Source organism: Myxine glutinosa, chromosome 10 (assembly GCF_964187855.1).
Source record: "Myxine glutinosa chromosome 10, kmMyxGlut1.1, whole genome shotgun sequence".
Classification (NCBI taxonomy): domain Eukaryota; kingdom Metazoa; phylum Chordata; class Myxini; order Myxiniformes; family Myxinidae; genus Myxine; species Myxine glutinosa.
In genome coordinates, this window is record NC_136270.1 from 83,881,064 (window position 1) to 83,906,352 (window position 25,289).

Here is a 25,289-nt window from a genome sequence, read left to right on the forward strand (position 1 = left end):
CCACTACATTTTTGATGAACCCACTCAGCGCACATTGTACACTGAATGGAGTTCACTCCGACACCCTTCCTACACACAGCACAGGGCCACTTCCCAGTTCTTTCCACCTCACCACATGCTTTACCACTTGCCATCACCTTCGTCTTTCCGATATTCACCTTCAGACCTTTTGTCTCCATACATTCCTTCCACGTGTTCATCTTTTCCTTCAGTCCATCCATACTTTCCGCAATCAACACCAGATCATCTGCATACAACAACTCCCACGGTAAACCCTCCTTTACGTTCTGAGCCAGCACCTCCATCACAGCTACAAATAGTAGTGGACTTAGTACCGACCCCTGATGCACTCCCACCTTCACCTCAAACTCACCACTGTTCCCGTCCTTCGTCCTTACAGCTGTGCGCGCTCTTTTGTACATTGCCATCACTACTCTGATCAACCATTCCTCCACTCCTAACTTCCTCAATGCCCATGTCAATACTTTGCGTGGAACCCGATCGAATGCTTTCTCCAGATCAACAAACCCAAGAAACAACTTCTTCCTCTTCTCCATGTACTTCTCCTGCAACTGCCTCACAATGAAAAGCGCGTCTGTCGTTCCTCTTCCTGGCATAAATCCAAACTGCATTTCGTCAATCTTCACTTTCTTCCTTATCCTCCTCTCCAACACCCTTTCCAATACCTTCATTCCATGCTCCAATAACTTTATCGCTCGGTACGAGCTAGAGTCCCTGTATAAAGAGAGTTGCGCCATGCGCTGACCCGAGATTTCTGGTCACGTGATTTCGTGGCGCCATTTTGTGTCTAACTTCACCGTGCGTGAACGTCAGCTTGGTACGGGAATGTTGTTTATTGCCAAACAAAATGACTGGTTGTTCTGCTTTTGGTTGTTCAAACCAATCTGGGAAATATAAGATGTATAGATTTCCAAGTGATAAAGTCAGAAGACAAATTTGGGAAGCGAAAGTCAGACGAAAGAGCTGGAAAGCGATCGACTCCTCGAGACTCTGCCAGGTAGGCCCACGCCGCTTGATGATTGATGTTCAAAAGCAATTCTATCTGCTCGGTTTTTTTTTGGTTGTCTGTCCGTTGAAAACCCTTTTAAAGGGAAGTGATTTGTGTTTGTTTATAATCTTCAAGGAGCTGACCAAAAATGCATTTCCGTGGGAAGAACCCTGCTCAATTTTTTTGCGGGTTGTGCAGCCAAGTCGCCAGCTATGAAACATATTAATCGATCAGGCAATATCCATCAGAGTTCTGGGCAAGGGTGTAGTAATAAATGAACGTTTCAATCTTACTAGATGCCGATGACGTTTTCCTTATGTCAGAGGCAGAAGCTGACTTGCAGCTTGTTAAATCATTACAATGGAAATTGAATATAAATGTCGATAAAACTAAAGTTGTACACTATAGAAATATGGCAATACCACGTACAGAATTTGTTTCAAGTGTGTTAGACTATATGTCGGCTGGAAGTCCTACACCGGAATTGCTCTCGGCACCCTTTTAAAAATATTGGATATGCCCACACTCCTTTCTAAAAGTTATTAAAATTCAGAGAACGACAGCATTGGTTTGTCTTAATTATAATGTTAGCTCTTATATGCAGTGTTGGCTTGTAATATGCATTGCCATACCACTTTTAATATCACCACACAGCTCTTTTTCACGGCAATAGCTGAGTTTTTGACAAAACAAATATCACCTGTTTGTAATAATAAGACTAAATATGTGTAGTAAATTTTTTTTTAGCAGGTTTAGAATATATCACCCCATATAGCGAATGTACATGTATATCTAATCCGACACATTTAGACACAAAATGGCGTCCAAATCTGAGTTGACACAACTCTCTATATACAGGGACTCTAGTACGAGCCACACTCCAGAGGGTCACCTTTCCCCTTGTATAGAGGGACGAGGGTACTCATTTCCCAAGCCACTGGAATGCGGCCTTCTTTCACCACCAGATTACAGATCTCTGTCATTCTCTTCACACCCCAACGTCCTGCTGCCTTCAACATATCTCCCACAACTCCCGTCGGCCCTCCCGCTTTTCTACCCTTCATTGCTTTTATCGCTTCCTCAACTTCCTTCTCAGTTATCTTCTCTGCCGGTCCTAAAACTGGGTTACTCTCTATGTTGCCATCCCATTCATTCTCTGTATTCAACAGCATTTCCATATATCTTTTCCATCTTCCTTTAATTCCATCTGGGTCGACAACGATTTGTCCCACTTCATCCTTCAAGCAGCTCACCCCCATCACATCACACCTCTCTTTCGCTATCTGCTTTGCAATCCTGAATACTGCTTTCTGACCCTCTTCCGAATCCAAGCGTTCTCCGAACATTTTCCTACATGCCTCCTGCGCCTTTGCTACCTCTTTCTTTGCAGCCTTCCTGGCTGCCTTATAACTTTTATGCTCTGCTGTTTCTGCTCCCGTACCCTTCGCCTTCTGCCACTCCTTGAACTTCTTCCTCTTCTCGTCAATCCGCTTTCCAACTTCATCATCCCACCACCATGTTTCCGAGTGCCTCGGTGGTCCTTTTGTCCATCCACATACCTCACCGACGGCTCCCAACAGACTAGCTTTCATTGACATCCAACCACTTTCAAGCTCAACCACATCATCCTCGACCCTACTCAGCCTCTCTTTTAATGCCTCCCTTACTGTCACCTCTTTCAACCTCCACACCTTCATTCTCGGTTGGTACTTCACCCGCCGAGCTCTCCTCGCACCTTTCACCCTTACGTCGCAGACAACCAAGTGGTGCTGTGAAACAGTCTCCTGGATGGCAACAGAGAATGGGATGGCAACATAGAGAGTAACCCAGTTTTAGGACCGGCAGAGAAGATAACGGAGAAGGAAGTTGAGGAAGCGATAAAAGCAATGAAGGGTAGAAAAGCGGGAGGGCCGACGGGAGTTGTGGGAGATATGTTGAAGGCAGCAGGAAGTTGGGGTGTGAAGAGAATGACAGAGATCTGTAATCTGGTGGTGAAAGAAGGCCGCATTCCAGTGGATTGGGAACTGAGTACCCTCGTCCCTCTATACAAGGGGAAAGGTGACCCTCTGGAGTGTGGCTCGTACCGAGCGATAAAGTTATTGGAGTATGGAATGAAGGTATTGGAAAGTGTGTTGGAGAGGAGGATAAGGAAGAAAGTGAAGATCGACGAAATGCAGTTTGGATTCATGCCAGGAAGAGGAACGACAGACGCGCTTTTCATTGTGAGGCAGTTGCAGGAGAAGTACATGGAGAAGAGGAAGAAGTTGTTTCTTGGGTTTGTTGATCTGGAGAAAGCATTCGATAGGGTACCACGCAAAGTATTGACATGGGCATTGAGGAAGTTAGGAGTGGAGGAATGGTTGATCAGAGTAGTGATGGCAATGTACAAAAGAGTGCGCACAGCTGTAAGGACGAAGGACGGGAACAGTGGTGAGTTTGAGGTGAAGTTGGGAGTGCATCATGGGTCGGTACTAAGTCCACTACTATTTGTAGCTGCGATGGAGGTGCTGGCTCAGAACGTAAAGGAGGGTTTACCGTGGGAGTTGTTGTATGCAGATGATCTGGTGTTGATTGCGGAAAGTATGGATGGACTGAAGGAAAAGATGAACACATGGAAGGAATGTATGGAGACAAAAGGTCTGAAGGTGAATATCGGAAAGACGAAGGTGATGGCAAGTGGTAAAGCATGTGGTGAGGTGGAAAGAACTGGGAAGTGGCCCTGTGCTGTGTGTAGGAAGGGTGTCGGAGTGAACTCCATTCAATGTACAATGTGCGCTGAGTGGGTTCATCAAAAATGTAGTGGTCTGAGAGGGTCATTAACCAGTGTGGCAGCTACATTCAAATGTAAGGTGTGCACAGAGGGAGCTGCAGATGGAGGAAATGTTGAGTTGGATCTTGGAGACGGCATGAAGCTGGAAGGTGTGAAAACATTTTGCTACCTCGGAGACATGCTGAATGGAGAAGGTGGATCAGACTCGGCAATGGTTGCTCGAGTGAGATGTGCATGGAAGAAGTTTCGGGAACTGAGTGGCGTGCTGATGATGAGGGGAGTGTCGTTGAAGCTGAAGGGAAAAGTGTATGCTGCATGTGTGAGAAGTGTTATGATTTATGGGAGCGAGACATGGGTAATGAACATAGAGCAGCAACGAAGGTTGGAAAGGGTGGAAATGCGAATGGTTCGACGGATGTGCGGAGTATCGTTGAGAGAGAGGAAGACAAATGATGAATTGCGAAAGATGATGGGAATAGAGCCTGTGATTGATGCTGTGAAGAGGAACAGGTTGAGATGGTTTGGTCATATGTTGAGGAAGGATGAAAGTGACTGGTTGAGAAGAGTGGTGGAAATGAATGTAGAAGGAAGCAGAGGACGGGGAGGACCGAGAAAGACTTGGCTAAAGATGGTGGAAGAAGAAATGCGGGCAAGGGGGTTAACAAGGAGAGATGTAGAAAATAGGGCAAAATGGAGAAGATTGTCATGGGGAGCGCAAGGCTAACCCCCGCTCTAGCAGGGAAAATGGCCTTTAAAATGCATGTTGTTGTTGTTGTTGGTGTCAATAATTTTGTCAATGGCATTTCTTTTTATTTCCTGATTCAAAAGGATATATTAAGTTCTGAAACAAAAACTGTGAAAGTGAAATAATTCTGTAATATTAACAATGAAATTAAGAATTGTGGAGACCAAATACTTTTGTCAATTTCAACTTATTTTTAGTGAAAATTGTGAGTTATTTGAAAAAAGTGCAAGGGTGCCAATATTTTTGGCCACGACTGTACATACACACACATATAGTACTTGGCTCGATATTGTGCTTTGTATAAACCAGACTCAAAAAGCTGAGAATAGTATTTTTTGTGTAGCCCGGGGCAGCCCTGTCCATTCAAGCACACAGGAAACCAGCTGTGTATATCACAGGCTCAGCACACAGGCACCTAGCAATTGCCACTAAAAACCTGGTGCTAAGAGTATGGTTGTGAATTTAGGCCTTTTGATTATGCCTCCATAATACTAGTCCTAAATGGATATCCCAGGCAGGAGGGCCAAAAGGGAGGTTAGGCTGAAGTTAGAAAAAGTTAGGCTGAAGTCATCAAATAAGCGTGAAAAACAAGGCATTATCTGCAAGAAAACTTCGACACAGGAGGAAACCATTTGGCCCATCATGCCTGTGCTGTCTAACCTCCCCATTAACTTAATCTATCGACTTGTTTTCTATCAAAGAACATCCACATCTCTTTGTAGACACTCACTAATCCATAGTGAGGGAATTTAGCCAGGGCACTGGCACACAATGGCTTGCTATTTGAGAGATATACCATTTGACCTTTAACATTCAGTGTCGAAAAGCAGATGTGACATGCGGTTTATGTCCCAACTGAACGATGGCATGCTCCAGGGTACAGCATCCCCTACCGGATTGCATTTTTAGTTTGATTTGACCACACAGGAAAACAAGTCCAGGACCAGACACAGTTCAGAGGTGAACAAACTACTAACTGAACTATCCTGCTATTCTTGAGCCTACAACACCGTTCCATGGACGTTTGCATAAAAAGTACTAACTAAACAGGGCTCGAATCTGCTTAGATTCCAGGGTGTGACCCGACCAGGTGTGTTCATTTTACCGAGTCATAGGTACGAACTGTTTCTGTTGAATGGAGCCAATCAGCCCAACATCACAAAAATGGGTAAACTGGTTTGGGACCATGAAAATTGACAATGGAGACACTTTCAAGCTCAAGGGTCAAAAAATGGTTTGAATGTCTCTTTCTGGTCGTGGATTTTCATTAATGAGGTATCGATGGTTGTGGTTATGTCACACCTAGAACAAAATGTTATTCACAGCAGGCTGGCAACGTAATAAGCAAGACAATGACCTGAATTTAACCGTGATACCCGAAAATCAGTACGCAGGAGAGTTATCTTGCCAACATCAACATGCAATGCAGGTACTAAAACTTGCACCTACCCATCGCCATCTTGAAAGTTTACATTCGTCTTCTTCGTGGACCCCAACAGCTCTGGAAAAATAAAGGTAAAGGGGATGTGGATAAAAATAAAGGCAGCGATTAAAAATAGGTAAGAAAAGTATGAATTACTTGATTGTTACAGGAGAGCAAGGTGGGGCAAGGTGCATCCCCTCCAACCCAACCCAAAATGTATTCATACTCTTCAGTCCTTTCGTTCAGAATACTAAACATTTTAAACTTGCCCGCAAATCCTGTGGAGTGCAAGTTCAGGATTCTGAGTTCTGATATATTACCAGGACTGAGGAGGTTTATGGGGGCATCTTGTCTCATTTCACTCGACTGAGCCACAGGGAAAGGGAGGAAGGACACAGAGGTCTGCTGTTGTTGATGCTAATCAAAAGAATCTCCAGAATATAATGTGGTGGACAAAGGATCTCGTAAAATAATATAATTAAATGAATGAATGATAGTTTTAAGGCCATTTTCCCCACTAGAGCGGAGATTAGCCTTGCGGGCCCCATGACAATCATGGTTCCCTGTTTGAGGCAATGTTTTTATGCCCTTCCTGACACCAACCCTGAGTCGCCTCTTACAATATGCAGGGATACGGTGTACCTATTCTAAATCGGGGTACACACCGGAATCATTCATCCCAGCAAGCTGGTACTCAATTTGCCGACCTCAGAAGGATGACAGGCTGAGTCAATCCCACCTGGCATTAATTCAGCGATCGAACCGGGATTCGAGCTCATGATCCTAGGATCCCAAGCCGGTACCCTAACCGCTAAGCCAACACCAGGCTCTTGTAAAATAATAGGAGATACTTAATTCAGTACAAGTCCTTCATTACAATCGTCTCCCTCTTAATTTATAGTCACTGCTTCATTTTCTCCAAATTTATGACACTGATCGAGTATTGAACTTTACAATCTCATTATTTTATGTGCATGGGAGTAAGAACCATCTCAATTGTTGGTTGGATCCTGATTATTCAGGCCAAAGCCTCATTAGCCCTCGTTTCTGATCCCACAGGGCAAGGCAGCCAACGAGACCCACACCACCCGATGAAATGGCATTTCTCTCAAACGTCAAACTTTGGCTTTCTCCCCAGCCTGGTCTACCTTCAACCGAGAGCCTTAGAATAATGGACCAGTCAAGACAGGATGGGAAGTGGAAGCAATTGTATAAATAATTACTCAACAATTCACATGAATGATTAGAAGATATTCATTTCCATGAAAAATGAAAGAACCTTCCTCTCCAATCATCGGGTGACATTTATAGGAAAAGAAAGGAGTGATTGTCCTTACATTTCGGTCAATTTGACAAACTGCCCTCTTAGCCGGCTGTCTGCACTCCAATTGCAATAAATTGAGATGCGACCGTTAGCACACTCTTGTTCTACACCCAAGTGACTCGAAGGATAACATCCAGCGCTGGTCGTGGGAAGGTTGTTCACGGATAGCAGGATCATACAGTCAGTCTTCACGTTTCTGCTGACAAGCTTCCCCAGACGCCAGTTGTTCATGTCAAAAAGGCAAAGCGAGGAAAATCCCAAACGATGATGACTGTTTTTTGGCGAGTTTTGCGTCCTATTTCACATTCCGCCGGGAGATGGCAGAAAATAGAGGCATTTTAAAATGTGGAATAGTGTATGTGGATATTGATTGAGATGTGATAGCTCACAAGGTGTCAAAATCAGTGCCATATAATTGGAAGGGCAAGACAAAAAACAAATCGGTTAAATGACCTAATTTGATTCAATATGACCGATATTGATTTGATCAAAAAACAAATTAACAAAAACAAACCTTGCTTTATATAGAAACATTGTGGGGGGAAAGAGGATGAAGGGAGTTGAAGTGTGAGGAGTAATGAAACACCTCCAGCACATTCACCTTTTGACGAAACCCTCTCACAAACATCACAATCACTACACAAGATGCATACAATCACAAATCCATAGCTAAGCTACCTCCAATCCCTGCCAACATCCATGACCCTCCATCCCCAATGCTTCTAAACCGATCTACTGCTTTTGCTGCTTTACCTTTCCAGGAAAACTATTAAATGCATTAAAGGGACACAATCAATAATTTTTTTGAAGAAATATGTTTAAGAGGATGATATCCCTGACCCATTGGCACAAAAATTTTAAAAAATAGAGAGAATAATAAATAAGCCAGATAATCGTGTTTTAAAATCAGACTGTTTTCACCTCCGTTATGCAAATGAGCTACGATTCCAATTAGGTGAAAGTTGCACGACTCATTGATGGTCGTGTAGGTCTGCGTTTCATCACAAGTTATTCCAGCATTTAAGATGCCGATGTGCCAGCTTTTAACTATTCCACTAATTGGGAAATTTGCCCACAGAACTCAGAAGTCGTTTTTTGAACCTTTGACCCAACAAATGATCGTCAACGGTCGTGTGCTTTGTAGTTGAAAAACCTAGAAACAACCAAATTCAAAATCAAAACGTGTGCTCATTCAAAATATCTTGTTGTTCGCGAAGACCACTTCGAGCCGTCAGCGTTCGTATTTGATCAACAGGCTCACTACCTGGGAAACAAGCCTCGGAAATTGCTCAAACACAATGCCGTAATGACACTTATTGGGCGAGAGTTACCTGTTGTTCGAAGCCAGGCCCATGTGATCCAAGCACAGAGCGAGTCCTCAAGTAGTTATCTATATTACTAGAATACTAGCAGCCTTTTATAGGTATAGAAGATATATATATATATTGTTACGGATTCGTCACTTCCGCCTTTGTTGTTATTATATACTTGTAGGATTTTTCGTTTCAGGTAATATCGTTATTAAGATTTTTGTGTGAAATGGAGATGACTTTAGTAAAAGGTGAAAAGACGTGTTTGTGAAGGAGAAAGCATTGTTCATTGTAGAAAAGATTGTTCATTGAGCATTGGGGAATGATGGTACCATCATATGTATTGTTCATTTGATGCAAGTGATATTTTCATGGTACTTTCTTTAAGAGTGTTATTATTGTGTATGTGATAGTTCTTAATACAATTACTTGTTTTGTTCTGCAAGTGCATTGGTGTGGTTTTACCATGGTTTATTAGAACACTCAAAATAACAAATCTTTCTGCCGCATTCCCTCTCAAGACTCTGAGGCATTGCCGGATTAACCATTAGGCAGACAAGGCATGTGCCTTAGGGCCAGCCAAAAATTCGGGCCACAAAAATGGCCCTTTTGTGCATTGAAAGTGATTTGCTCCGAGAACTGGACTTCAGTTCCGTAATTGAAGAGTTTGCAGTTGTAAACGCGCGCAAGGTTACAATCTAAGGTCTAGTAAACTGTAAAGCAAAGTGCCAAATCTGTGCGTGTTTTGTCATGCATATATTCATACACTGCAAATTGTATAGACTAAACTAGTTTGAAAGTAGTTTCTTTTCACATTAAATATTTGTCTTTTTTTGTATTAAATATTTTGTTCATGAATCAGGTCATCTTTTGTCTGGGGTCCATTTCCATGAGCCCGAGATCTAATTTAAATTGTTCAGGCCATTCTCTAAAATTTCAAAATGTGCCTTAGGGCCAGCCGAGGCTTAATCCGGCACTGCTCTGAGGTGCACCATAACCGGGGTTTGGGGAGGTAATACGTAATAAATATATATATATATATATATATATATATACATACATACATACATACATACATACATACATACATACATACATACATACATACATACATACATATATATATATATATATATATATATATATATATATATATATATATATATATAAATATATATATATATATATATATATATATATATATATATATATATATATATATATATATATATATATATATATATATATATATATATATAGGTTGTGGACGAGTTATTTCAAAACTTGGATGAGTTTGTTGGGTGACAAGAACAAGCCGATTCGATTTTTGTTCAGGTAGGAATCCAGATCTGGCCTATCAGTGGAATAAAAAAATAAAAAAATAACCACCTTTAGAGGCCATTTTTCCCCGCAAGCGGGGGTTGGCCTTTTTCGGGGACCGTGGTTGTTGTTGTTTTTTTGGCCCCTTTTTGAAGCAATGTTTTACGGCCGGATGCCCTTCATGACGCCAACCCTTTTTGTCGCCTTTTTACGACAAACAGGGAATTACCAGTGAACTGGTACTCAATTTGCCGACCTCGGAAGGATGACAGGCTGAGTCAACCCCCTGGCGTTAATTCAGCGATTGACCGGGATTCGAACCCAGGATCCTAGGATCCTAAGCCCTCACCCTAGCCGCTTGCCCAACACCAGGGCAGTGGAATACAAAACATATACTGTTTAGCCGCAGAGGTATTTTTTCTACACGTTGCCGTTCTTGTTTTCCTAATCAATTATGCAGCCCCAAAAGGCCATAAACACATTAAAGTGTGAGATGCACACGTGGGAGAAGATAAAGTATGTTCATGACATTAACATATATTGCTCATTTCTTAAACCGGGCTTGGAAACACATAATTAAAACTCGTGCTGTCTTCACAGAGCAGGCAACTGGCAATTTAATATTGCATAATGCGTGTTTGTTTACCTTTCCAGCTTTTCTAGTACAGCGGATAAGCTCTCATATTTTAACAAATTGTGCATTTTTTGAGAAAAGCATGAAATTTCTAGCATAGTTAGTATATACGATAAGGTTTATTTTCAGATGTGGAGGGAAGTCAGATTTGACCTCTGAGGACCTTGAGAGGTCAAATACAAAATGGCCGCCAGTTCCCCAGGGGTAATGTTCAAACGCGCTTAATTTTGGAACCAAACAGCGTAGAAAAACATTTAAGGTATCATTTCCAACTAAATTGGGGGTGGCCATTCATTTGGTGATACTTTTGAGATCGCCAGAATTGAAGGAAATGCATTTAGGTCAAGGTCAAGGTCAAAACTGACCAAAAAATAAGGTCAAAATGAAGTATCCCAAGTATGCAGATATCTTAAAATAAACCTAATGGTATGCACTAACTATGTTATAAATGTCCTGCTTTTCGCATAAGATGCACAATTGTTGTGGTTATCCACCTCACTTAAGTAAATACCACTGATAGACTGATAACTGATAGACATCGCTCAGCTGTACAAGGTCAGACTGGAGCAGCTTGGTCTGACTGTAGGGAAACGGATTCACACTACCAGACTGTAAAGCAGGCTGCTTTCTGCGCTTCCTGATCTGAGGGCATATTCACAGGGAAGAGACACACTTCTAAGTTTTGAGAAGGACATTGGACCAGCCCTCAAGATGGCCTGTTATCATGACAGTGATGCCATGCACTTAATGCGAGCAGCACAGGTGGTGCGCAAAGAGATCTTTGACTCAAGTTTCTCCTTTGATGGGTCGTTCCAGGCAAACTGCCAACAGGAGGCTGTGCCACCATCCCTCCTTGCTCTAGTCAACATGATACTCGATGGGGCAAACATCAAGCATCAGACACAGCTGGTCCACACAACCACCACAAAACCTGCCCTAGCAATCTCCCAATTGATGGTGTTCAACAGCGTGAAGCATGCACGAAACGTGGATTCATCAAGCTCAGCACGTCATAGCCGCAGCCGAGAAACTCCACTCCCACTCTATCTGTCCCTCAAGATCCATGCAGTTACACGAAGTAGAGAGCTGGTTGACACACTGTTCAATCTGGGATTGTGTGTCTCCTATGGCAGACTGTTGCAACTCACATCACATTGCCAATGGTGTCTGCCAGAGCTTTAGTGTAGAAGATGTAGTTTGCCCACCAAAGTTGCGTTATGGACTGTTCACAACAGGAGCTGTGGACAACATTGACCACAATCCAAGTTCTGCAACAGCCAAAGATTCCTTCCACGGCACCGGAATCTCGCTTATGCAGCATCCGTCACACACACATGGTGGAACTGATCGTAGTGTAACATTGATTAGTCAGGGTGGCTCTTCCACCAAGTCAGTGACACCTCTGCCATCAGCCTACACAATTGTACCACCAGCTGCCTTCAAGACAAAGGACTTTAGTGCACCGGCTGTACAAGGTCCCGTGAGAGCTTCCAACCTCCTGGCTGCTGCAGCTGCCACAGAAGATGAGTATGCATGGCTCAGCAGAGTCAAGACAGCTCTTGAAATGTCTACAATGGATGGCTGGATATCGTGGTCTGCCTACCACACTGACGCACACCAAGCTGTCACCCCACCTGCAGCAATCAACGCACTATTTCTTCTGTTTGTTGACAACGCACACTCAGTGGCAATGATACGGCACTCCATGGACATCGTCAAGGCAGCAGTTCAGCACTTGAACCCTGGTCAGACGCCTGTCCTTGCTGCTGACCAACCACTGTATGCCCTTGCTAAAGAGATCCAGTGGACCTGGCCAGCCACTCACGGAGAGGATCACTGTGTGATCATATTCGGTGGTCTACACATCGAGATGGCCACGTTGAAGTTGCTGGGAGACTGGTTGGAAGACAGTGGCTGGACAAACGCCCTGGTACAGGCTGACATTGCAAGCTCCGGAATAGCAAATTCCTTCATACATGCCAGCCATGTCACCAAGACCCGCCATGCACATCAAGTCACAGCTGCAAGCCTTTATACACTCCTCCAACAAGCTTACAGTGAAGACTGCACATCCGATGATACTGATGCCATGCAACCAGATAGTCCGCCTTTTGAGGAGTGGTGCATAGAGCGGGCAAAGACCAGTGTCCACTTTGACTACTGGCTTAAGACCCTGCCATTGGAGCTTCTCTTGCTGCGGTACATCAGGTCACTTCGTGAAGGTAACTTCCAGCTGTACGTGGAATCCCTGACGCAGATCATGCCCTGGATGTTCGCCCTAGATCACACGCACTACTCCAGATGGCTTTCCGTACACATCCGTGATATGACGACTCTCGCTGAAAACAACCCGGGTGTCCTAGCAGAATTCAAGTCTGGAAATTTTGTGGTGCACAAAACCAGCAACAAGTTATCTGCCATGGCACTTGACCAGTCCCATGAGCAGAACAATGCAATGGTGAAAGGTTCTAGTGGGGCTATTGGATTGACTAGCAATCCAGGAGCACTCAGACGCTGGATGGTAGCAGGGCCAGAAATTGCCAGGATCACTACAGAGTTTGAGGAACAGGCCATAAAGCAACAGGATGGTGCTGGTGACACTGGACACCATCACCACGACCAGCAACCTGGAGTGCACGCAGCATTCCTGAAGGAGGTTAAGGCACTTGTGACAGTATTGGAAGAGATGGGGAATCCATTTCGAGAACACAGCCAAGACCTACTAGTCATTGACACAGGAGACATCATGGACACCCAAGTGGCCGAAACTGTGAGAAGGATCGAGACCCTTGGTGAGGAGCAGTACACCAAGTTTGTGGCAGAAAGGCTAGAACAGTGTACAACACCTGTTACACAAACACTTCCAAAGAACAAGTTGCCACTGTTCAGTAGGCCACAGGTCAAGATTAAGTCAAAACAGAAGGCACAGCTTGCAGCATTGAAGAGTGACTGTGGTCTCTTTTCGAGGCTGTACATCTCCTGTCAAACACGAGATGGAGACATTGACAATTTCTTCTCCCATGAAAACCAGGCAGCCCCGCCAGCTCTTTCAACTGGAGGAAAAATGCGGATTGGTGTTAAAGCAGATCTACTTCGCTGCCTGGAATCAGATCTGCTCGAAAACAACAGTACGCCTGTGACTGATGCAACAATTCTCGATGGTGCAGCTGTGGTTCAAATCCTAAATCCTGGAACATCAAGAACATTTCAAGAGTATGGAGAAAGAGTGTTTGCACCATACATCTCTGCTCAACTTGAGAAAAGCAGCTGCATTGACCTTGTCTGGGATGTATACCTACCTGCCAGCCTGAAAGCCTCAACAAGACAGAAGAGGGGAAAGGGCACCAGGAAAAGGGTGACTCCTTCAACTGTGATGCCAAAGAACTGGAAGGACTTCCTTCGAGTCGATGAGAACAAAACCGAATTGTTTGCTTTCCTTTCACACGAAGCTGTTCATCTTCCTCTAGCAGAGGGCAAGGAACTGTATGCAACAGATGGAAGTGGAGTTCTCTGCTCTCCTGCTGAGTCATACTTGGCCCGCCTTGCCCCATGTTCGCAAGAGGAGGCCGACACTCGTCTACTTCTGCATGTGGCAGATGCTGTGCAAAAGGGGTGTAAGAAGGTGACCATATGTACCGTTGATACTGATGTGGTGGTACTGGCTGTGGCTTCATTCAGCAAGACAGCCCTGATGAGCTGTGGGTTGCCTTTGGTGTCGGGTCAAGCTTTCGGTACATAGCTGTTCACGAAATGGTTGCCACAATGAATCCAACACAGTGTCTGACTCTCCCAGTCCTTCACGCTTTCACCAGGTGTGACACTGTATCTGTATTTGCTGGCAGAGGAAAGAAGACTGCCTGGGAAACTTGGAAGTCTTTCCCAGGGGTGAATGATGCTTTCAATGAACTCCTAGGCATGCCAAGTGAGGTCAGTGAAGGATCAATGTTACTGCTAGAGCGATTTGTGGTGCTGATGTATGACCGAACCAGTGAGAGCACGGAAGTGAATGACGCCAGGAAGCAGCTCTTCACACAGAAGTCTAGAAGTCTAGAGAACATTCCTCCAACCCAGGCAGCACTGAAGCAGCACATCAAGCGCACTTGCTACTAGGCCAACTGTTGGAACCAGGCATTGGTCATGGATCCAGAGATGCCAGAGCCATCTGACTGGGGCTGGATAAAGGAAACAACTGGGTGGCAGCCTCTTTGGACCACTCTCCGTGAAGCATCAAAGTCGTGCCATGAATTGATCCACTGTCGCTGCAAGAAAGGATGCACTGAATGCTGCAAGTGTGCCAAAGCTGCACTCAAGTGCACTGCACTGTGCTTCTGTTCTGGAGACTGTTAGATTTTGATCATTACCAATTTTCATCATTGCACTTGATTTAATGTAAGCTTTTGTGGACATACTTGGTTAACTACAGTTATTTTTTAAGAGGTTATTGCATCATTCCTTGCAGTGTAAACACTTTTTTTTCATCATTTCTGGTCTTTGGGTGTTCTGTACCTATCCCTGTACCTGAAAAAATTAAGTTTTAAAAGTTCAAATGAACTTTTTCCAATAGCAGTTCCAACTGCAGTATCATAAAAATAGATATTTAACGTAATTTGACTTTGACCTTGACCTAAATGCATGTCCTTGAGTTCTGGCGATCTCAAACGTATTACCAAATGAATGGGCATCCCTAATTTAGTTGGAAATGACACCTATAATGTTTTTCTACACTGTTTGGTTCCAAAATTAAGCGCGTTTGAACATTAGACCCGGTGGACTGGTGGCCATATTGGATTTGACCTCTCACGGTCCTCAGAGGTCAAATCTGACTTCCCTCCACATCTGAAAATAAACCTTAATGGTATGCACTAACTATGTTAAAAATTTCATGCTTTTCTCATAAAATGCAAAATTTTTGTGTTTATCTGCTGCACTATTCAGTTGATGTGTACACAAGTGAAGCGGTGTGTAATTGTTCGCAGAAGACAAAAAAAAAAAAAATCTGCACAAATAAAAACCATGTCCGTGAATGGAAGGCACAATTTATGTAAGAATTGTTGGTGAATGTGATTAAGCCTGAAGGCAAGTTGTCCAGTTTCCTTCGAAATGGATGAATCCTCAGGCAACAAGGAATTGCACCCTGGTGGAGATTCCTGGATTAGAAGCGCATCAGGTGAGGGTGGGAGCAACTTAGCAATTATATTTCCATCAACATTTAGCCAATAAATGGAAATGTCTAATTAACTTATCATCATTATAAATTAATATCAATACAGGGACTTCCTGATGCAAAGCCCTGACTGCGGAACACGAATCGGACAGTGTACTCGGGTTGGGAGTTTAAAGTTGGGAGACTAGACAGCTCAAAAGCAAGAACGATACTTCTGCACCATCCCGTTGGACTGATCACTTTACATACAAGGAGAAGGCCATTCGGCCCATCATGCCTACGCTGTACCAATCCCAGTATCTATCACCTATCCACACACCAGCTACCGACAAGTCCTGCTACAGGACTTACTGTTTAACATACTACAGGATGCTCAGTTGGACACAACAGGCAAGGGAATGAATGAACAATAAGGGAGGAAAGAGGGAGGAGGGGAGGAAACACAGAAACCTGAAATTAAAAGGGTTGGGTTAGGTCAGGTCAGGATGTAGTAGGTAACATCTCTGGGGTAGGGATGGTTGATGACATGACATGGTTGTGCACCACTTGCTTGAAGCCCTGGAGGAAAGGGTGTGATTGAACCAAAGCCACAGCACCATCTACCTCACACACAAATGATTGGTAATTGCATGAGACAATTCAGGAAATAAACATCATGTATGCTTGAATAACAGCAAATGTCAACCACTGGTAATTGCAACCTGAAGATCCATTAATTCGATTGGTAGTGGGGTGAGGTGGGGGGAATATGGTTGAAAAACCTGACTCTATGAGGCATATGAAGCAACTAGCAGGTACCCACAGAACATTCGCGCAATGGAAGATGTGACTTCAAGTTCTCTAGTTCCAATTCCCCTCACAAACCACAAGCCATCAAACCCCACTCCCAAATCCCTAAAGTTTTGTTTCGTTTTGCTCAAATAAAAATCCCTAAAGTTTTGACCTCCCAAACCCCCAACCTAAAGGCTTCAATCATATTCTTACTCTAAGCCTTCAAACCCCCCCCTCCCCTCCCCCCCAGTCTGTCCTACCAACCATTAATCCCATTTATCACAACTCCGCAATTCCTTCCCCACCTCAACGATATCCCTCTAAAGTCTAAACACTCCTCACCCCCCCCCCCCCTACCCACCTCACCAAGTCTCAACCTCACCCTTCCAACTTGTCCCATCTCTGCTCCCACCCCCTCTACCACCCTCAGAACCCTAACTCTGTCTCCTCCCCTCCTCACTAGGGAGGGGAGAGGAGAGATTGGGGAGGCGGAGAAAGAGGGGGAGCAGGGGTGGGGGGAGAGAGGAGAGAGGTGGGGTTATTAGTGAAGGGGGGGAGGGGGCAGGGAATTGAGTGAGGTGGGAGAGGGAACAGTTAAATAAAAGAACAGTTAAATGTCATATTAATTTAACATTGTCTAGCCTTGCACTTGTGAAAGCTGTTGCTTGATTAGAAACAACTCTACCAACCCCAAATCCTAAAAGGTCATATACCTACCCCCAGTGAAACCCAAGTTCTCACACCCCTCACCAAATGCATATGATTATATTACAACACATTATTACAGTATTATAATATTACAGTCCTCAGACCATTTAATGAAAGCAAACAACCTTTGCACAGGTAACACAATCAGGCATTTTTATTTTTATTTAAAATCTACATCAGAAGAACAATACAGCTGTGCACACCAAACTTGCCTTGACTGACTTACTTATGTTGTTCATTTTTTTTTTAACTTCAAGGCATCTAATACACCTTGCTTTACAAATTAAAAATTGATTAAAACCAAATGTTATTAATAAATATTGTATTCCATAGTTAGTCCACAAATACGTACAATTTATTACGTACAAATTTTTCGAAGTATTCTTGAATCATATAGCTGAAAAATAGTTAACTCGCCTTCAATAAACTGTTTATATACACCCCGGGAATATGAAAAATATAATTAGACTACGATTTGATCCCTAACTTCAGTTTTCGGTCTCCAAGAGCCTTTAATGTCAAGCATGTTATGAAATTTTGTCCAATCAGATCGACCCAATGATGATGTAATTAAATGCAACATTTCCTTTAAAAAAATAATTTATACCAATTTGTTTGTAAAAATACGAAATACCGAAAAAGATTGAACTGTTACAATTACTCTCAAATCACCTGCATGTAAGATAAATGGAGGTGAAAGAAGTGGGGTTAAGAGAGCTCGGAAAGTGAAATAGCGAAATATAATGTACCAGGGATACGTGAAGAAATTCCTAAAGCTTAATGACTGCCAGATTGGATGGCCATCTGGATCATCAGCTGGGAACTGTCCATTGTGGAGGCTTGGACTCTTCAATCCCAAAACCTCTCTGAACAATGTGTTCAGAAAATTCGTTTAATTCATGTCATCCATTTGGGGGAAAGATCATTTTTATATACAGAGTTGAGGCTCATGGAGTAGCAAGAATGCAGAACGGTCTAGGACACAACTTAATAAAAAGCAAAAAGAACAGTGGAAAAGGGTGGGGACACACCAACACCAACAGGAGAAGAGGCGGATAGAATAGAGAGAGAATTGGAGGAATAAAGGACGTGGGGAATAAAAGAGAGCAAGGGGTCAATGATGCAATGCCCCCTGAAGACTCGAGCAGGAATTTGCAACTTGTTCAGGATACTTAGGCTAACTCACCTATTCTTCACGAAAGACAACGTGAAAGACAATTTGTCTATCAACATCCACCAACTATGCTGGCAGATGGGACATCCAGTTTAACGTCCATCTGAGGGACGGCACACACAATGATGAAGCACCCTGTCTGAGAAACACCAGGATGACAGTTAATAGCTGGGTCGAGATTCAAACCCACATTAACGGCTCAGTGATGAGTGTGCATATGTCTAGGCTATCCATTCAGCCCAGGGAGTATGGAGAGAGATGGGGAGAGATGTGAAGACATGAGAATGAGAGAGAGAGAGAGAGTATGAGAGAATGAGAGAATGAGAGAATGAGAGAATGAGAGTATGAGAGTATGAGAGAATGAGAGAATGAGAGAATGAGAGAATGAGAGAATGAGAGAGAGAGAGAGAGAGAGAGAGAGAGAGAGAGAGAGAGAGAGAGAGAGAGAGAGAGACTTGACTTTTGTGTGACACACACGTAAAACACCACAAATTTTTACAAGAAAAGGAAGTTGTACAAGCAAAAAAGATGTATATAGATATATATATGTGGACATTGAGCTTAGTAAAATTTACAAAAACAAACTCAACACCTCATCTGTAAAAAAAATCGTCGTTCACTCTGCCGAAACTCAAATGGTAAAACTGCTCTAATTTTATCCGGGCCGACACTATTCCTTCAAAGCAAAAGAGCACATTTTCATCTCTGCCACTCAATTTGATCTTCCTAGTTTTATAAATTGCTAGTTTAGCAATCCCGCACAGAAAATTCAAGAAAGGGACCGCTGTCTTGCTCTTGGTGCTCCTTTCAATACCACACACAAAAATTGGAACAGAAAAAACAAACTTAAGTTTATAAAATAACTGTTGGAGGAAACAAAAAAGGGGTACCAATCTCCTACATTCCACGAAAGCATGGGTCACATTTTCAGCCTCTTCACAAAAAGGACAAACATTCTGTACAGAAGGATCAAACTTATGAAGTAAGTATTGGGTGACCAGGGCCTGATGAACTAATCGCCAATTTAAGTCTCCGGTTCGACCTAAGTTGGAGACCTATACATCTCTTTCCACACTGGAGATAGGAATGAACTAGCGGGAATGATCTCCTCCCACCGATTTTTAAAAGGTTTTGTGAAACCCAGTATAAGCACCTCTTGGCATATCCCATAAATAACTTTTTCCCCATCACATGAAACACACCACAACCATTTGAATTTGACAAGACACACTGTTGTTTTTTTGAGCTGATTTGGAGCTCGGGGAAATAGAGACGAGAGTCCACCACTTCATCTGCCCCAGTCCACCCGATATTTAATTCCCTGAAAGTTTTAATCACAACTCTCAAAACTTTGTCCACCATTCTAGATGACCGAACCCCCACTTTTGATGTGAGAGAACCGGTGGATAACCATCCATTTAGGGAAGGCTTCATCAGGTCTCGCACTCTGTTTATTCCATTACAGGTGAAGCAATGCATAAATGACCTGGAGGTTGAAATTTCAGGGAATAAAGGATTCAGAACCAATGGCTCATGCATATATTTTTTGGCATCGTAGGACACCTCTAATCATTGTATTCCAAGGACTTGCCAGGCATTCAAAAGGCTCTGATGAAACTCGGGGAGCAGAGTCGTGTTGACATGCTGCAGGTCCATGAGGAAGAGCTCTCGGTCATACTTCAACCCATCTGCTTCCTGCAGCCAAGCATTTGTGAGAGGCCGCCATGGGACACACTCGCCATACAATAAACGCTTTATCGTCAACATGCGGAAAGCCATTATCCGACTCGGGACATGTATCAAGCTTTGGCCACCTGCATTTCGGGGTCTGCACACCACGTCTGGTCCAAGCCAATGGTGGCCTCCCCAGAAAAACTGAGTTAGAACCCTCTGAATGCCTGTGACCAAGTATCTAGGAGGTTGGAGGGGGATAATTTTATGCCAAATAAATGGAACCACCAGGTTATTTATTATTGTCACCCTTGCCTTAAGCGATAGAGGGTGGTGCAACCGTTTCCACCTAGCTAGTTTCTGCTTAATTCTTTCCAAGAAACCCTCCCAATTTTTTTGTTCATATGCTTGGACTCCGAGAAATAACCCTAAATATTTAAAACCCCCTTTATTCCACTGCATTCCTCCTGGTAACAGGCAGAGCTGAGGAAGGCACACTGGGCCCCACCCATAAGGCAGCACTTTTGTTCCAATTTACTTTTGCCATGGAAGCGAGCTCAAACTGGGACAGACATCGAGAGACTTCACCCACATCATTTTGGCTGGAAACAGCAACACAAATGTCATCCGCATAAGCTGAAGTAACCATTTTGTAGTTTTTTGTTAAGGAGATTCCTTCCACTGAGTTGCGGAGCAAAGCTAGTAAAGGTTCGACCGAGAGACTGTAGAGCATACCTGAAAGCGGGCAGCCCTGACGGATGCCTCACTGAAAGGGAAAAGGGCGACATAAGCTGTTGTTTACCTTCAACAGACAGGATGCATTTTCATACAACAACTTAACATAAGAAACAAAATTTTGTCCGAAACCAGCTCTCCTTAGTACAGCAAACAAAAAAGAATGGGCAACACTGTCAAAAGCTTTTTCTTGATCTAAAATAACCAAACCAAAACCATGAGATGTAGTACGACCGAGACTGATCACGTCTCTCACCAAAAAAATGTTATCGTAAATAGAACGCTCAGGAACACAATAAGACTGATCAATATCAATCAAAAGGGGGATGACTGCCCCAATGCAGATTTAGACGTATCGCGAGTGCCTTCGACAATATTTATAGTCTGTATTTAGGAGTGACACAGGCCGTCAATTTGTGACGTCTTGCAAGTTCCCTTTTTTAGGAAGGAGACACAAAACTGACCTCCGGCAACTTAGTGGCAATTCACCTTGTTCAAGGCTATCATGAAAGATGTCAAGTAGAGTAGGGCCTAGAATGGCCCAAAAGGCCTTGTAAATGTCAACTGGGAGGCCGTCAAGTCCAGGGGCTTTCCCATATTGGATTCCTTTAAGAGCAGCAGTAAGTTCTCCAAGAGAGATGCCAGGCTCCAGTTGTTGTTGCTGGTCTTCAGACAGAGATGGGAGCAGTTCAAACATCCCGTTTCTGTTTTCCTGATTCACCGTTCTCAAGGCAAACAGCTTTGAATAAAAGTTTCGTAATTCATTATTGATGTCACTTTGAGAAGACAGAAGCGCACCGGCAGAAGAGCGCAAAGCACGAATTTGTTGAGGGATCTTGGCTGTCTTTTCCAAATTGAAAAAGTCTTTGTTTGGTTTGTCAAGTTGGATATTGTCCATTCGCAGTCGGACGAAAGCACCAGATGCACGCTCTTTCACCATTTCAGCCAGTAGTGTTCTTTTCTCTGACAACTGCTGGACATTTTCGTTGGACATTCCAGATTTCTGCTCACAATAAAGTATATCGTTTTTTAAGGCAGTTATCACACCGAGTGTGTTACAGGTATTATAACGACAGTATTGCTGGCAAAAACACTTAATTGGGGATTTTGTGTAATCTCACCATTGCCTTAAATTTAGGTTGGAAAACTTTTGCATTTCACATTCCTTCCATACCATTCTGAATGCTTCTTTGAAATGCTCACTTTGTAAAAGTTTGACATTGAAAGTCCAATATGCACTTCTACAAACGTGATGAGGTAAGCCACATACAACAACGACCATGTGATGATCAGAAAAACCAGATGGCCTTATATAAGAATTCTTGACAAGATTTACCTTATCAGGGTTAACATAAATTATATCCAAACGAGCCATTGTCAAAATATTTCTTGCGGCACAAACCTACGTGTACTGCCAGATGTTGGAGTTCTGTACCCGCCACACATCCACAAGTTGAAATTTTCTAATGAGCTGTGCCAAAGGCCTTGCACTCGGTGGATGAGGCTCAGGAGTATTTCTATCAAGTTGTGGGTTGAGGGTACAGTTGTAGTCTCCCCCCAAACAAACCAACATGGACAGGTCAATAGTGCTTAAAAAACCCGCTAACTTGTGAAGAAAAGCACTTCTTGCAGAGTTAGCACGAGGGCAGTATACATTAGTCGTGCAAATCTTTTGGTTACCACTGACAAACTCCACAGATAGTAAATGGCCCTTGCAAATTTCCCTACATATGATCTCCAACGGCTGGAGTCTAGGATGTAACACTACTGCCACACCAGCCTTGGCATCAACGAAAGCACTGGAGAGAAAGTGACAACCTTTAAAGATTTTATGCCACTCAACCTCAGAAGACTGATTTGCGTGCGTCTCTTGTAACATCAGCACATCAATTTTTTCATTCTGAAACATTTGAAACACCTGGAGGCGACGCACACATCTGCGACCACTGTTGATGTTTAAGGATGCTACTTTCATCTCCATTCTGTTAACTAGCCTGTTCATGAAGTTCCTTACCCGCTCGAGTTACACATTTTCTTAACCTGTGGAATAGAGGTTCTGACATGTTAACCTGATAGGGTTCACGAATCATGTTCTTTGCAGTCAAAATAAAATCATCCAGATTTGGACAGTAGTCTTTGATTTTTACACGTCTTTTCCTGAACGTTTCATCAAGGAACTTAATAACACTTTCTTGAGAAACCCTGGTGATGGTGTTGCATCACCCGCCTCACTCTCTTGAGCACTTAAAGCACTAAAGAGTAGAGTCGAAGAGGTTTCATCAGAAACAAGTGCTTCATCTTGATCTGCACCTTTTCCTACTATTTGTTGAACACTTAGTTTTGGAAACAGCAATTCTCTAGGGTCAAGGACCTCCGCGCTCTTTGCAGACCCTTCCAAATTTACCATATCCCCTGTGGCTATAAGTATGTCCTCCACCTCATCATCCCTTTCATTTTTATCTGTCAGGGAAGGGTTAACGTTATCCTCACAGTCGTAAGGACTTTCCCCTTTATCTATTTTTTCCTCACTAGCAGATCCAGCCGCTAACTCGTCTGAGTGAGTTTGGTTATCAGGAGAAGGACTTACCACATCCTGAGAGGATCGACTATTTTCCGGGTCATACTCAATCTCGGCAAGTGGTGCAAGCGAATCTTCCTCACGTACACACACTTCCGGTACCATCTCCATTACCACCAAGCTGTTTCCGGTGTAGGCCTCACCCTGGCGGTCCTGCGAGCCTGACACGATCTGAATCTTATTTTGTTTTTCTTTGGAATCACAGGATTCATCACTTGAACGCTTCTGACCTTTTTTCCTGGTGTCCGCTACAGCTACTTCCATGTTATCGTCCGCACTGTCGTGTACAGTGGACGAAATGGGAGAGGGTTCAACCACTTTCATTCCCACCTTAGGTGGAGGGGCGGGGTTAGTCACCTCACGTTCTAAATCTAACACTCCCCCCCCCCGGTCGGGGTGGTCGGGTCTGGCGCTTCGCTCACCGCAGTCGGTGCGGTGGGTGGCTTAAGCCGCTTAACCACTCGATCCGCCTCCTCCCCTTCATGGTGCGGTGAAGAGGAGTCGCTCCTCACCAATCCTCCGCGTTCCTGCGGTTTAACCGCATTGGGACAGGCACTCCTCACATGCCCGTAAGCCCCACACTCGAAACACGTCATAGCCTCCGAGGAGGCATACATTTTGTATTCAAAGCCGTTGATTTTCACACTCAACACGACATTGAGCGTTTTTACATTTGCAGACAGTATCATGTACACCACTCTCTTAAAGGACATGACATGTTTGAATCGATCGCAAACATTTCGCATCGGCACCATCGAAATCCTCGATACGACCTTACCGAACTTGTTTAATTGTTCACGTAACTCCTCATTTCTAATAAATGGCGGGATATTACTGATGTTAATCTTTACCGTCGGGGCTTGTAAAGCGAACACAGAGAGGAACGTGTTCGGTTCAATGAACAAGCCTTGTTCGACTACACTCGCTACCATGTGCTCCTCGGACAAAAAAACGACAAATTTCTTATTCATATGAGAGGCAGCGCGAATACTGTGTGCACCAACGATGTTTCCAATGGCGGAAAGCACATCGTTAATTTCCACCTCGTTGGGAGGAACACAAGCTAGCCCGTGTTTACGAGTTAGCGATTCGTACGTATCAATGCGGAAACGTTCGCCCGCCATTCTAACTCGACCAAAGAAAAGTTCGTAGCCAAGAACCGAGAGAACCCAATGTTTGTCGAACACCAACAAACAGATCAAATTCCCCCCCCCCCCCCCCCTTGTCCGGACCGGACAAGAGGGTATCAAACCTAAATAATCGAGCTAAAGTAAATAAAAAACGTGCGTTCTAAGCACTAAAATGGCTTACAAAGCGCCGTCAAAGCCAGTAGGCCGCACCCAACAAGGGCCCGCTCTCAATCCTCTCTCTCTCGAAGACAAGGGTGCAGAACGGATGAAAACACAATGCCGAAGCACACAGGATGGAGAAGGAGAGAGGAGAGAGGAGCGAGGAGAGAGGAGAGAGGAGAGAGGAGAGAGGAGAGAGGAGAGAGGGAGAGAGAGAGAGAGAGAGACTGATGCTATGAAAAATGAATGTCCTTGATGATCCCTCTCAAAATAAGTAAATCAGTATTTTTTTTTTCTCAAAGTGAGAGCACTCAATTTTTTAGAGGTAGCAACTGAGTGCTCATGCCAAGTTGCCCTGAAGGCATTAACAGATAACCAGGACCAAATATTACCTTACAAGCAATGTAACTCAACAAAATCTATCAGATTGCTGCCTTCGGTAAGATCTTAACCAATAACCCGTGGGAGTGTCCTCTCAACTCAATCAAGTGCCCTCTCATCTCGGCCACAAGTGTACTCAAATACTCTAATATTTTACATTTACACTGACGTTGGTTGTCCCATGGTAGCAGTAAACAAGGAAAAAAGGACATAAAATGTCATAGCCCCTGTGGTTTTTGTAATTTTGCTGTACGGAATTAAAAGCCACCAGTCGGCCATTTTT

The 25,289-nt window shown here is 43.6% G+C and overlaps 1 protein-coding gene across 2 annotated transcripts in view; it reads right to left on the reverse strand.

Moving 5' to 3' along the window:
* The window catches only part of LOC137415118 (caskin-1), a 256,481-nt gene that overhangs the window by 117,416 nt on the left and 113,776 nt on the right, over positions 1-25,289 (reverse strand). For both annotated transcript variants that reach the window (XM_068100691.2, XM_078785833.1), the window contains one exon: positions 5,974-6,025. In XM_068100691.2, coding sequence (XP_067956792.2) covers positions 5,974-6,025 — 52 coding nt within the window. The remainder of the gene's footprint in view (positions 1-5,973; positions 6,026-25,289) is intronic.